At 39.9% G+C, this 15013-nt stretch overlaps 1 protein-coding gene across 1 annotated transcript; it reads right to left on the minus strand.

Moving 5' to 3' along the window:
• Positions 1–3753: 3753 nt before the first annotated feature.
• On the minus strand, positions 3754–14971 carry RNF8 (ring finger protein 8; the record flags this gene model as incomplete). Its single annotated transcript, XM_079550613.1, has 8 exons — positions 3754–3899; positions 5766–5970; positions 6916–7023; positions 8104–8193; positions 10210–10272; positions 11212–11952; positions 13525–13653; positions 14882–14971. The coding sequence occupies 8 exons, from the start codon at positions 14969–14971 to the stop codon at positions 3754–3756; spliced, it is 1572 nt and encodes a 523-aa protein (XP_079406739.1).
• Positions 14972–15013: the final 42 nt, after the last annotated feature.

Consider the following 15013-nt stretch of genomic DNA (forward strand, 5'->3'; position numbering starts at 1 on the left):
GACTAGCTTGAGCCAATCTTTAGGAAAAACAAAACAAATACACAGAAACAACACTTAAGCTGGGGTGAGGGTATGTGAAATGCAGGACTATTAAATTGGTTATTACCTGTTCTCCAGGTCCAGTGTTCTTAAACTGTTGGAATGAACAAAACATTGGTATCTCCCTAATAAGGCAATTTATAGCAATTCATTTTATTCTTCTCCAAATCTATGTAAAAGATAAAGGTTTGATTTTGTAAGGAAAGAAATTGCACTAGGCTTGCACCGTCTACTAGAAATTCATGCCAAATCCCATGAACGTACAGAGGAGTACAATTATACCCTTCAGTAGTAATTTCCAACCAATTATTTCAACATTTAATAAAGATTGAAGAACTCATCCTATAAGCAAGAGCCATCTTCACAATACCCAAAGAAGCAGGATCAATTTTGCAGCGACAGCACCACTAAAAAAATAAATAAAAAAAAATAAAATAAAATAAAATAAAATAAAATAAAATACTGATATTCCTCCTGTGTAATCCCTCACCCTTGTCTGGATGGCCATGCAGCAAATAGCAGGCAAGGTCCCACACCACCACAGAACCACTCATGCAGGAGGAAGCCAACCAAGTGACTTCAGTCTAGGCAGCGAACTTAGGTACTGGGACAGGGGAGAATGGCTTGCTCCAAATAATCACAGAAAAAGGGACTTTGGGTAGTCACCTAATATTCCAGAACATAGGTGAGCTATATACAAATGCAGCATTTTTTCAGTTTGTGAATCCCAGAAGTTTCCAGTGGGAGTAAAGACACTACCTTCAGAAACTGTCTAACCGGACTTTTCTGAAAGCAAAATAGTAGTAGTATTTAAATGATTACCGATTTTGTTGGAGGTGGAAGGGGAACAGATGGAAAAAGATGTAACAGAAGTGTGCTTGACCTGCCCATCTAGTAGTGTAGTCCCTAAGATCAAGCACAGCACTACTATGCTGGGGTCTTGTTAGTGCTAAATAGATTAGGAAACACCTACTGGTGCATATGACTTTTCCTAACTTAAATGCTTGGATACATATCTTTGCAGCAGCATATTGTCTGGGTAATACCTCCCTTATTCCATTCTCTATAACTGCTATCTGACAGGTATCTTCTGTGCAAAAGTTTAAAATTTTAAGCTTGATCACAGCCAACTAGATGGCCAAAAAGAGAAACGTGTGCACTTCAGATCTTTCTATCACTGAAAACTCGTTTATGAAAGGCACTAAGCTGTGAACAAAACTTGAAATAGTCTCACTTAGTTTACCTTTCCACAGCTTCTTTATAAGCAGTATCAGAAAGCACACACAAATTTAAGATACCTACAGTTTAACTTGTCCTCTATAAAAAACAAACAAACAAACACACACAGTTTTGATATGTTTTCTTCCTGACAAATAGGACGGTGGAGTACCTTCTTCACAACTCAGCAGTTGGAACTCACTTCCATACATACAGTCAACAGCTCTGGATCAGACAAGAGTTTTCCCAAAGAACTTACAGAACTGGGAGGAAGGGTCTGTTTTTGTCAATGATATGCTTTTGCCAGTGAACAGCATTATTGCTTAGCCTCTCTCTCCTTGAACCTTTACAATTTAGGTACCTATTGATAAACAGAAAAAGTTTATTACTCCATGTGTATCTTGTTGCAACTATTGATAACAGTTTAAAAGGGTAAATATTCCACTTTTATTCAGTGTGTCCCCTCTCACTAGAATATGAAGAATATCTCTATATTCTAGTGAAAATAGCACACTCTCAAAGCATACCAAAGAACTCTGTTACCAGAAGAATCATCCTTTTCTAGAATGTGCATAAACACCAACATAAGAAGATAAATGTGTTTAGCAAAATGAAACAGGGAAAATAAAAATAAAATAAAAAAGCAAAGCAACATGGAAGAGCTACACAGTACAAGAATTCACAGTCCTAGGCAACCAGAACATTCTCCTACTCTTCAACAGGAACTCCTGTTCCAGCATCAGGGTATTTCATTATGGTTTTCTGCAGCCCTCTTCTAGACATTCTAGAGAGCACGAGTGTACAAAGGAAATTTTCAAGAGCCAGTCTTTTAGAACACTAAAAGGACAAAGGGAAAATTCAAGATGTAATCCTTACCCAGAGAAACCTCACATGAAGACTTTAAGAAAGTTGCCTGGCCCACACATCAGATAACTTTCCCTTGTTTAAGTCTTACCACTCAGATCTGCCAGAATGCACTATTTTCTTAGGAAAGCATTACCATTTAAGCACCTTTTTAATGGCATCTTTTTTTAGTAGGAGAAAATAAGAGATACAATTGTATATTCTAAATTACTGGTAAGATAGGCACTGCTAACACAGGCTTGAAGAGTTAGGACATCTTTTATCAATTCCTGCATACAGTGTTTCAAATAATTTTAAAACAGTCAAACTACTTACAGCAATGAAAATGTGAAGCAAAGTCATTAAAAAGAAACAATCTGGGTTTTCTCAATAAATTCAACGATAACTAAGAGAAAGACATTTATCTCATTGCTTGCATCAACGAAGACTAATGCACAAATGGATTTATATTTTCCTTCTTCAGCAAAATAAACACAGAAACAAGAAAAGTACGTACAAACAGCCAAATAAATATTACAAATGAGGGCTTCCCTCATCCTCCTCTAACAGTGACGTAACAGCCCCATCTAAAAGCTAGGTCAAAAACATATGCCGCTGAAAATGGGATTTCATAGACAATTTCATACTATTTCATAGATGTGATTGGACGAGGCAAGACTTGCTTTGTCTTGGAGATGAACTCTGAGGGTAGCAAAGCCACAGCTCAATAGCAATGTTTTGTAAACAACAGAACTAAGTAGTTACTTGTGGTTGCCTACAGATGCTGCTTAACTACCCTGTCAACAGCACATTTCATTCATTCAGGTAGTAGCTTAACAAAGAGGCCAAGATTCCTCTCTGCTGCTGACAAGAACTGAAAGTATCTCTGAAGTCACTGTTAATAACTTCTGGATGTGCTGTTTCACAGTTCTAAAACTCTTTATGCAGGGAACAAACCAAAGATGCTGTATGAAAAGAGCACAAACTAAGGAATTCAGGAAGATTTAATCTTCTCTATCCCCATTCAACAGAAAATGAATAACATCAACTGAACAAACAAGCCAGCAGCTCACCTTATTTTATATTTAAGCACTTAAGGCTGACATGGTCCACAACCCACCCTTTAACTTAATGGCCAGAAAGCCCTGGGATTACTCCAGCTGACATGAAATCAAGAGGAAAACCCGATGTTGGGATGCTTTTCTAACATATATCTCCTGTTAGCTGGTGCAAATGACCGAGTTCTCAAATATCTTTAGTTATGCTCCCTGCTGGATGAAGTAGGGGAAATTGGTATGCGCATTTAAACGTGTCATTCACTCAGAAAACAGCAGTGACACATTCAGATATTTACACCACGCTGAGTATGTCGGAAGTGATCCTGGAAACCTAGGTTTTATATGTCAACCATCTAGCATAATAGCAGTTTGTTCTCCCACGGTCCCAGTCTTGTTTGAGAGATCAAGCTTCTGTACATTCTCTTAAAAAATAAGGTCGTTCTTCCAAATGTTGCTAATGCTCAGCTCCAGTTCCAGCTTCTTCACTGAATCTCTCCTTCCAGATGCCCAGTCCACTCAACCAGCAGTAGTAAACCAAACTCCATTAGACTGTTTCCGGTCAGCACGCAGGCAAGCCAGCCTGCAGTTACACTGTTTAGATAACACAGTAGCTTCCATTATAATAAGAATCCTCCTCAGAGTCCTCACTGTCACAACTGCTGATTGACAAGATGGAATAGATGGAAGGAATGATGCTGCTGTCATTGTCTGTGGCTGGGTTCACCAACACATTTCGTTTCTCTGCATTCAAAACAGATATAAAAATCAGCATTAGTCCCTGTACCCTCAAATGCTCCCCCCCCAAACTATTTTTCTTTGATTCTTCTAGCCTCCCACTAACAGTCAGTATGAAGTCCTTCAAGCTACAGGGCACAGGAATTTTTTTGCTTCAATTTTCAGCATTAAAAGAACGTTGTTTGTTGTTTTAATTTTCCTGTAAGTCTCTTCACATTAAGATAGCACAGATGAGGAAGAGACATTCTGGATCCCTTCAGTAGCACATAGCTGACAAAAGGCAGTGGTTAGTTATTACAACACCCTGCCAGGTAAAAAAGGAGTAAGCAACAAAAGTAATGGCTGTTCAGGACTCAAGGCCCCATCAAAACCTCCACACATTTAAGACACACACTGTTATACTGGTGTCCATTGTACTAAAGTTTATCATCTGACTGGGCTTTTCAAGTGCTACTTCCTTCATTATTTCAATTTCAACTGATTTCTTCTTAGGAGTTCACACTGAGTTAGACACATGGCTGTCTCCCTCCGAATCACAAGTTTCCATCACTGAATGAGCAGATCACATAGAAACAATTCTTTCTCCCTCCTGAAGCGCACCATGGTGAAGCTATATGATTTCCTACTACTAACCATTTTATCTAATTACAGCCTACATTCACGTGATAAACACTATTAGCCTATTTCCTTTTTGTCTGAACAAGCATGTAGACCATATTTTCCAACACGTGAAACCCAAAGTTTCATCAGAGTGCTGCTCCAATAAAGGCAGCACTTCATTTAATCTCCATCAGATACCTGATGAGACACTTCAATAGTGCTACAGCATATTCTGAAGCAGTGCATATTATGCAAGAGCAGTATTAGTTCTGCAAAGGTGAAGGCAAATCAAGAAGCCATGATGGACAACTTCCAGGCAGCAAAGCATTTCCCGAGGGAATCAGACTGGCTTGGTTAAATGGGCGATGATTTCAGATAAGAAATAACACCATTTAGCCATGTCATTCTATGTCATCATGCAGAATCTGAAATACTTCAAAAGCACCTTCGTTAGGAAGGATTTCAAAAAGGCTTGACACACTGCAAAACGAAGGATCATGCACTCACATCTATGAGGGGTAGCAGGAAAATTATTTAAGGGAACACAATAGAAACTTGTTAAGAGGTAGCAAGAAGTTGTACATTTCAGCACCTAGATACCAGAGTCAATTGCTCTAGAAACAACACTGGAAGATGTAAGCAGAAGAGGAATACCTCCATATTGGAATTTTACTCACAGCCCAGATGGTCACACACAGTCTTTTAGCTACAACAATTTTTTTGTGTTAAAATCACATAGATAAATTCCTTAACAATTAGTATGGAAGAGTAACTGTCATTTCAGCCATGCATTCACTTACATGACATACTCCCCAAATTCCCTTCAGAGATTTCTACACAAATCTAGCATGTCAAAAATAATTCAGTGTTTATCATTAGGCATTGCTCTGCTGTGTTTTTGCAATGATGTGGTTGACAGTTCAATCAAAAAGGTCAATTTTTTAAGTCTCAAGTTTTGCTCTTCTTTAGTGATCTCTTTAAAATCTTTTGGTAGGACCATTAGTATGTTTAAGTCTTCCAGATGGACTGTGAAATTCATACTGAAGTCTTTCTCCAATGTTTTTTTTTATTTTACTATGCAGTAAAGCTGGTAATACAGCATATCTTAAAATCATTTTCCCGTCTCAATTTGCTGATTCTACCAATAATGAATATTGTCCAGTATATCTGCTGCATTTCCTGAGCATCTCCTTAGTATATAGGTGCCAAAGTTGGACGAAATAGATGAAATGAGAGATTGTACTCATCATGCCACATCCACCCACCTCTCACCTTTCCGCTCTCTGATCAGGGTCAGGCGATGCTCTTTCATTTCCACATCCAGATTTTCTACCATCCTGTCAATGCAGTTATCCAGCACCAGAGAGCGTGTCTTCGACTTAATCTCCTGCCTGCAGATGGGGCATTCCACTTTGCGCTTTGTCCACTCGTCTATACAGTAGGAGCAGAAGCTGTGCGCACAGTTCAGAGTGACTGCCTGTGCAATTTGAGGGAGAGATACTTATGAGAGTGTGCTCACACAAGCATTGTAAAGAAAAAAACCTCAAAGTCAGAACACGTTGACTGAATACTTCCTATGAGAAAAGGCTGGGGAAGAAGCACAAAGGCCTTTTTTTTTTTTTAGCCTCTGGAGGGGCTGCACTTAGAACAACTCTCACATGCCAGAGTACAGGCAAGTTTACACATTAGTGGATTCACCATAATCACAGCAACCCTACAGCTAAGTCAGAAAAACTGACAGAACAAATGAATTGCATTATAACATCCCCCAGTTTGAAAAGATCAGATTATAGAATAACTCAGGTAATTTAAGATAATATTCTGCATCTGAAATAAGAAACTCAATTTCTAACCGACTCCTAGGTCATTTTAAGAAAGCTAACAGGTTTCCTACAGTAGAAACGAATTGAATGGAACTGAAATTCCAGTAAAACATGGACAGAACAGTCTACATTTCAGGCATCATCTGCCTATTCCTTCTCAAATCAGTTTCTCAACTTTACACGAACTACATAAATAGTTTAGAACTCGATGAACACTGCACTTCCCCTATAGCCTATTCTTACATCTAACACTGAAGCTGCCCAAGTCAACTTGAAGCAAGGTCTACCATAGAATGACTGAGCAGGCTGCCAGCAGCACCTCAAGAGCACCAGTTTGAACACTAATAGCTCCTGCAAGCCTGAATGCATCTTGGGATTAAGCATTCATACCTCTGCAAGGAGAGACATTAAAGCCAAATTTGTTGCCCAGAAGAATTTTTAGAGCAGACAGAATGGGTTTCTGGATCAACCCTTACCACAAGTCTTCTGTTGGGTCTGCTAAGTTACTGAAAAGAAAGCTTGACTATTGCTTTAGCAGAACTAGAGAAAGCTTTTCAAGTCTCTTCTTTACTGGCAAAGCCATACTGGCTTAAACATACCTCAATGAAGTGCTCAGAACAGATCGTGCACTGCAGCTCATTCTCTAACACGTCATTCATCTGATTCAACACTTCTTCTTTTTGGGCTCTCACCTTCTCCTTTTCCACCTATCAGAAAAACAAACAGTTCAGTTCTGAACAACAAAGCTTAATGCAATAATGGTGGAATTGCATGTGTGGAGGAAGGTAATACAAGTAGAAAATCATGTAGCTTTAAGTTTTTCCATGTTAAGTCTGTGTTTGTTATGTATCCAGATTTGTAACCTCCCTCCTTTCTGTAGTTGCAGCAGTACTGAGAACATTCCTGTCCATTATAGAGTATAGCTTGCAAGAAAGAATAACCATTACTAAAGTCCCCTTCAGCCTAAAGAAACTACAAACCAGATCAGTCTTCTCAAAATCTCTTATAAGCTCTTTTTGGCCTGAGTTTGGATTAAGTTAACATAATGGTTTGATGTCTAATGTAAAGAGCAAAACAAAATAGCACAAATATTAGAAAAGTAAATATAATAATTTAAAACATTTACTTGTGTTTAACTGACCAACATATTTTGCTGTTAAATTAGGCTTCTAGGCATCTGATACATCTTCTAAGAACTATCCTTAAAGCAACAGTTGCAAAGATGACAGAAGAAAACAAAGCAAATAGCCAAAGCTATGAAACATCATAATTTCCAAGTGTAGAACATAACACAAGATCCCTTTAATTATCTTCCATTCATCAAGTTGACAGAGGCTGGAAGAAACATTCACTATTAAAATTTCATGTTGTTTCAATTCTGTACTCCCTTGTTTGACTGCAGGAACACACTGCAGTTCCTCTCGAGTCCACGCAAACTCAAAATGAAACACCCATTTTTCCCATGCAGTTTTTTATTTTTAAAGAATGGTGCACAAGATGTTGTTCAGATGTCCTGTGCTTTCTGTTTCATGGAGAAAGATCTGGTAATAACTCTCTAATACTACTTCACAAACAGAGCAAAGAGTACATCTACTGATGTACCCTACCCTCACCCCCCACTCTTTCATATTTCCATGCAAATTCTGGAAATCTGAATCAGCTGCCAGACCAAAATACAAGAGCTTTTCACCACAGAAGGCAACACACAGTCAAAGCAAATGTTAAACCATTTATTCTGCCACAGCATATCATATTTCAGTCATGGAGAACTTGGTTTCATTCCTTACCTTGGTTTCCTCCAGTTCTTTATTCTTGGCTCGAATTATCTCCTCAAAATCTTTTTTACTACGGCTCAGTTCTTCCATCAGAGCATGATGCTGTAATGACACCATCCCAAAAATAAGAGTGTTATTATAAGCTACCCTATTAAATATACATGGCTCTAACCATGAGGTTCAGCATACTCCTTTCTCCTGTCTTCTCCTAAAAGAGCAACACCTGTCTGTATGAGCCAGGGTGTTAAGGCAGTTCACCCTGAACTTACAATTGCAATGTAGTGTCAGTTATTTATGATCTTCCCAGCAGCACGATACTTTTAATTTCCTCTCCCAAGTTACTCATTCTCATCTATCATTAGACATCTCCCTTCTTGCACTGACACAAATGGCATGTAAAATCCTGTGGTTTTACAAGACAAAAACAAGCAGCATTAAACAAGAAATACATGCCATACAATTATGAATGAGGAGAAAAAAAGTCATAAAGTCCACAGCAAAACTCACTGTAGGACACAGTAGTAAAAATTAAAATGTGATAATAAATGACTCGTTGCCCAAGGAGGCTGTGGATGCCCCATCCCTGGAGGCACTCAAGGCCAGGCTGGATGTGGCTCTGGGCAGCCTGGTCTGGTGTTTGGTGACCCTGCACACAGCAGGGGGGTTGAAACCACATGATCATTGTGGTCCTTTTCAAACCAGGCCATTCTACAATTCTATGCACTGCAGAATGAACCTGCACATCAGACAGTACAAAAGCAACTTTTCTGAGCAGAGCTTACTCAAACTACTGAAGTTCCCTATGGATAACCAAAGCAGCTGTATCCTGTGTACTCTGACTCTAATTGGAGTTGGAGCTTACACAATATTGGACTCTACCAGAAATGATAGGCAGGACTGTCACAGGACATGGATCAGACAAGAAGAAAGGTTGTTCACATAATTATTTCTAAACATATCTAAAACTTATTCATAAGCTCCATATGACTTGGTGGAAAGCTGCAGAGAGGAAAATGCCCAAAAGTACGACCTCAAAGTTTTCAATAATTAGCTGGATTTCTCCTGATTTTTCCCAGTTATGGCACTGGGGAAAATCTGCAAAGTAGCAGCAAACAACTGCTTCATAACCAAGAGAAACACCTGCACAAGCAGCCAACACTCAGAAGGCTTTGGGCTATTAATACAGCTTATGAATGTTCTACCAGACACAGCACATTCCAGGCACCACTCCATGATCATAAAATTAATGACTCCAGCTGCTATTGCAGCATACTGGATGCATCATGTGTTCTTACATCTTTGCTCATCTACTTTGATTGTAAACATTTCAAAACAAAGATTGAGCCTCTGATATGGTGTGCAATAGCACAGAAGTTCATAAAGAAAACTCAACATACTACTCCAGTCACCTTCCAGTATCGCTGAATAACTGACTGCATGATTTCATTCCACTTTCAAAGCCTGTCTTAACAGGCCACACCATTTTGAAAGGCACGTTAAAATATAGCCTAACGACTCCAATGGTTTGGCAACATCTGCAATTTACTTTACATTTCAGCTTGGTTTTCTGTTTGCAGTCTTGAGTGCATCCATCACATCTGAGTGTCACGGAGCATCTGACACACAAGTGTCATGAAAGCCTGTCAACACATGCAGCAGGGCTGGCTCAATCTCTTTTTGGATTAGCCTTCCAAAAGAAAAGGCCTTTCAGACAGAAAGCCTAGGAAAACTAAGCATGTGACAATCTCTTTCAAAAACACTCCTAACCAAAACTAATTCTTTTTCCTGTGGTTTAAATCTTCCAAGGCAACTTTCCCAAAACAGATAACCAGAGGACAGACCTCATAAAAATGTCCACCAGCATGCTGACCAGATTCAAGTAGAATCACTACAGCTACGTAATACTTTCTAAAAGTACAGATTCTCGTGTTATCTGCTGGCAAACAGCAACTCCCAGAAAAGGAGGCCTGTCACTTTCTGACCATAATTTGGTCTGTAGAAGATGAAGACCACTCCAAATGCACTTCAGGCACAGTCCTAGTCTTCCACCAAGAGTGGAAGCAGTAAGACTTAAGTATATGAGTTCAACAGTTAGACCAAGTAGACTTAATTACTTGCCTCTTGCAGAACCTGGGCCAGCTGCTCCTTCAGATTCTCTTCCCCATCTTGCCATTTCTCTCCCTGAAAAAAAATCAAACACCAAAACTAGATATTTTTGTTATTGGAAGAAGAAAAAAAAAATACTTGAAGATAACACAGGAATGAAAAGAACTGTTTTGCACATTTAGAGGATATACTTTAAGCAACAATACTGATTTTCAGCAAAACCAAAACCTGAAAAGTCCCACTCTAGCAATTCATGTGCACTACTGAAATTACAGCTCTCCTTTACTGTGAAGAGCTAAAATGAATGTATCATTTACAGTTCCATACTTGGAACAATTCCATGTTACTGTAGCTCTGAAGACACTGCAATGTTGACAGAAGCCAGGAAGCTGGCAATAGCTTACACATGAGAAAAAGCTGCAGCTCTATCTCAGAACACATTTAAATAGGTCAGACAGAGTTACAGCTTCAGCTGAACTTCATTTTGTCCTAAGCACACAACTCCAAACCTCCTGCACTTCTGATACAGTATCCTGCTTTTAGCAGCAGACTTTAAAGGAAGTAACTGATAAGTCTGTAGGTAACTCCCAGAAGAATTCTTACTTCCTTTAAACCAGATTTCAAATAAAGCCAAACAGAAAGACTTGTAGCTTCCTATCTAAAAAAAAGTTATCAACATACACATACTGCTTGAAGGCATTTGCAGGTAGCAAGAACAGACTATTTTTCTTACGTTAAAACAAACAAAAAACAAAAACACCAGCACAAAACCCTCCCTTCCTCAAGCTCTGAATTAAGAGAAAAAGGCAAACAATGATGCACTTGCTTGAAAAGGAAATGGATTCCCCACATGAATTTAGCATTAATTCAGAAAAAGCTGTATACTAGAAAAAATTCCCACTTAAGGTGAACACTTTTTAACTTGTTCTCTTTGTAACCACAGAGTTTTAATTTCAAAATTGAAAGAAAAAAAATCTCAAAACACACAGACCAAAATGATTACCACCATTATACCTCTAGCTTCTGCTTCTCTTTAGAGAATGTCCTTTCCAGCTCTTCCACCTGCTGCTGATGCTGTACTTGTTCTGTGCACAGCTTGTCCTGCAATTCTTGCAGCTCTTTTTCCATCGTTAGGATTGTCTTCTGAGCAGCCTTCCTGCGCTTCTGCTTCGCATTCAGAACTGCTGTCTGTTTCTCCTGCACTTTGACTTTTAACTTCTTTATGTCTATGAGAGTTTTCCTCAGCTTTTCCAGGCCAGTCCATGACTGAGAAAGAACAGAGTGTTTCTGGTCCTCGTGAGCAACCGCCACAGCTTTCTCAGAGCAATCAGGGCTACCACGCACTGGACCCCCATCATCCTCACTTGACCCAGCAGAGGGCAGCTTGACCTCCATCTTGTCTGTCAACTGCTTTGTTTCTCCTACTCTTGCCAACAGATTACTCAAAGGTTCACCATCACATGACACTCTGTCCCTTTTGGATCTGGAATTTGAAGGGCCTTCTGAGCCAGACGTCTCCGATTCTTCCAAAGTAAATTTACGTTTAGACCTTGAGCTCTTGGTTTTACCCAGGTCACTCCTTTGGGCTAAAAAGGGTCTGATTTTCTCCCACTCCTCTTTAATTACTTCATACTCATATTCAGCAGTCTCTCTGTTTTCCAAAGGCACTCCCAACTGGATACGGTCTCCTTCTGCTAAAGGATAGGTTTTTGAAGGATCTAGACGTTGTTTATTAAGCCAAACTCCATTTAGACTCTGAATATAAACAAAGAATCAGCAAGATTCAATATACGGGCACAAAGTCATCTGCAAGTTATTTCTGGCAACTGTAAACGTATCCAGTCTCTGCAGTATTGCAGTCAGAACAAGCCACCTCTTTAAATAAACCTTGCAATATCCAACTTAATGGCCCAATGCCCCATTTATTACAGTCAATGCATTATATTATTTACCCTGTATTATTACCACCACATTGCAGATTTTGTGTACAAGAACAAAATTAATATATGCACTTCTGCAGATGGAAAAGAATTAAGTCTAAGGGAAAGAAACTACCCAAAAGCTTCAGGGGAAATAAGAACTACCCAGCTGAAAAATTCTGCAATACATCATTGACAAGAGCAAAGAACACTGCAGTAATTATTCTTGACAAAGTCACCTGAAATCCAAGAAGAAACTAGAAAAGAAAAATGACCATAGCTTACACTGCCTAATGAAAGAAAAGAAATGAGACAGTTCTCATAAATACAAAGGAAATATAAACAAGGGAAAGATTCTTCAAGAATGATGCTCTAATCAGAAAACGATGTGGGTTTTTTTGTTTGTTTGTTTGTATTTTTAATTAAGCACTAGCTCAAGAAATTGTTTTTAGAAACAGAGCTGTGCCCAGGATGAGTTGCAGAATCACAAGCAACTGACATACCTCAAAGATATTCAACAAAACAACTTCACAAAAATGGTAGCAGTGATTACATTGAGGCATTAGTAGCTACTCTACCATAGATATTTCCAGTCACACACAGTAAAATTTCAAAATTGTACAATCACTCCACTACAGCCTTGTTTAAGAGTAATTTTAACAGCAGCCAATCCCTTCCTTTTTGGCTAATCTGTTGTTGACCTAAACATCCTTCAAGACTGTATGATGAACTGAATGTTTTTTGCTGTGCTAGTGCTATTTTAAGGCAAGTTACTGATTCCACAGCTTTCAGCACAACTGTGAAAGTGCAGAGTTCATGATTAAAAAAAGGAATCGCCACTGGAAAAGACAGATCTAGCTGAAGACTCTGGTCTCAACAGTTTTTCTGCATTCTAATCAGCTGAGGAGGACTTTCACTAGAATACATTTGAAGTCAATGCAAAGCATGCTTTTTTTTTTTTTTCTAACAACAGATTCTCATTGCAGTTGGTTATAATCAAAGCAATTTTGTCACTGCAGCATCAGTGTATCCTTTTCATAGCAGTACAATCACGTTTATCTTTTTGAATGCTGCTAAATTATTTATTTTAAATTAGAGGAACACAAAGCAATTTCACAAACTGCAGAGTGCTCTGTGTAGGACTGTAATTGCCTGAAAATGCTAGACCAAGGGATAAGTGTACATATAGAAAGCAATAAGGCCTGTATCCCAACTGCAGCAGACCAAAGCTTCCTGCTACAAGTGCACAACAGACACAACGCACTTCCACAGACCTTCCATCACATTCACACCGTGTTATAATCAAAGATCATACGTTATTTGATGCCAAACAGGCATCAAATAGCGATACAGTGAATAGTGAATACAGTGAAACTAAGAGTAAAAGGTCTTTAGTCGGTCTCTGTACCTTATTATCCTTAACAGTCCACTGCCCTTCTGCATTTTGCTGGAAAACACAGTGCTTACGAGAAATCATCAAGGGACAGGTTTTTGACACCAGCTGGTACGTGAGATCTAATCCCCGGCCTACAGTTACCTAAAAATAAAGATGTTGAAACAAGAATCAGCAAGATAATAAATAGAGGTCGCATGAGATGAATGTAAACACAGCAGAAATCTACCTTGATTAGCATCTTATAGCTATTTCCCAATGGTTCAGGATAGTATGTTGCTATGTTTGTTTGTTTTTCTTTAAATTCATGAGTAACTAAAAAATGAAGTTTGAAGGACTCTCTCTCTCCCACTGATAAAAATTTGATTGCTGCAAGACAGGTTACAGCCTTGGTCTCACAGCAAATTCTCTCAGCAGCAAAGCTGCTCAAAGTAGCTCTCACTTCATCCATGCCTTACCTCCTTCATATCCTAACTAACCAGTATTTCTTCAAACCAGTGCAATAGTGTCGGTCTCAAATTTATGTCTTACCCTCTTCCTTAGCTAACAGCATCTGTTCAACTCTCTGTAAACAGGAAAGATACGGGACAAAAATAGCGCAGAAAACTGTCACTTAAAAAAAAAAATGCACATGCAATCGTTCCTTTAAAGCATGATACCCAAATTATGTGCTGCTTATAACCAGTCTGCAAGTAAGCTAAATAATCTGATCAGAATCCATTAGCATCTTCTGCAAGAAGCAGGCACAAGGGCATGGTACAGTTTCATAGTAGCTTGTTAAATCTGATCTAATTGCAGGCTGCCGTTTAAAGCACAGCTCCATTCTCCCTCTCTCCTGTGAAAGATCACCAACAGCACAGTGCTGCAGCAAAGAGAGCTTCACCTCAGCAAGATTCTCCATCCGATTCACACAGCCTGTGCTGCAAGTCTGGCACATTCTATACTCAGCAACGTGCACCTGTTGCTGAGCATGTGTGCACACCTCCCGGCTCCAAACCCACCCGAGAACGCTTTTCCCTATGTGCTCCTGAGATATGATGGAAGCGAATACAAAGTATCACCTAAGTAACTGAGGCACAAAAATCTTATAGGCTGTACAGCGCTAACCCCGGAAAGTGAGGCCTTTTTCCCTTACGCTACAGTCGCACAAACAGCTTCTGTCAGACGTGAGCTGACGTTAAGGACCGTAACAGCGAGGTACGCAGGAATTGAAGCTTCAGATCCCGATCTTCCCCCCCTGCCCCCGCCCCCCCGCACTGAAAGCCCAGCGTCGGCTTTTCCCCTCGTTCCACCACCGGGCTCCACCACGCCCGCTCTAGGAGGCCTCCCCCCAACCTTCCCACTGAAGGGCCGCCTCCCGCGCCCCGCTGACCTGCGTGCCGGCCTCCAGCAGCAGCCAGCCGCCGCCCGCCCCGACCCTCCGCAGGCACCAGGCCGGCCGCGACGCCCCGCACGCCGCCATGCCGCCCTCGGCCCGCAGCGGGTTGGGCTCCCGGCGCTCCTC

Source organism: Tetrao urogallus (assembly GCF_951394365.1).
Source record: "Tetrao urogallus genome assembly, chromosome: 2".
Taxonomy (NCBI): Eukaryota; Metazoa; Chordata; class Aves; order Galliformes; family Phasianidae; genus Tetrao; species Tetrao urogallus.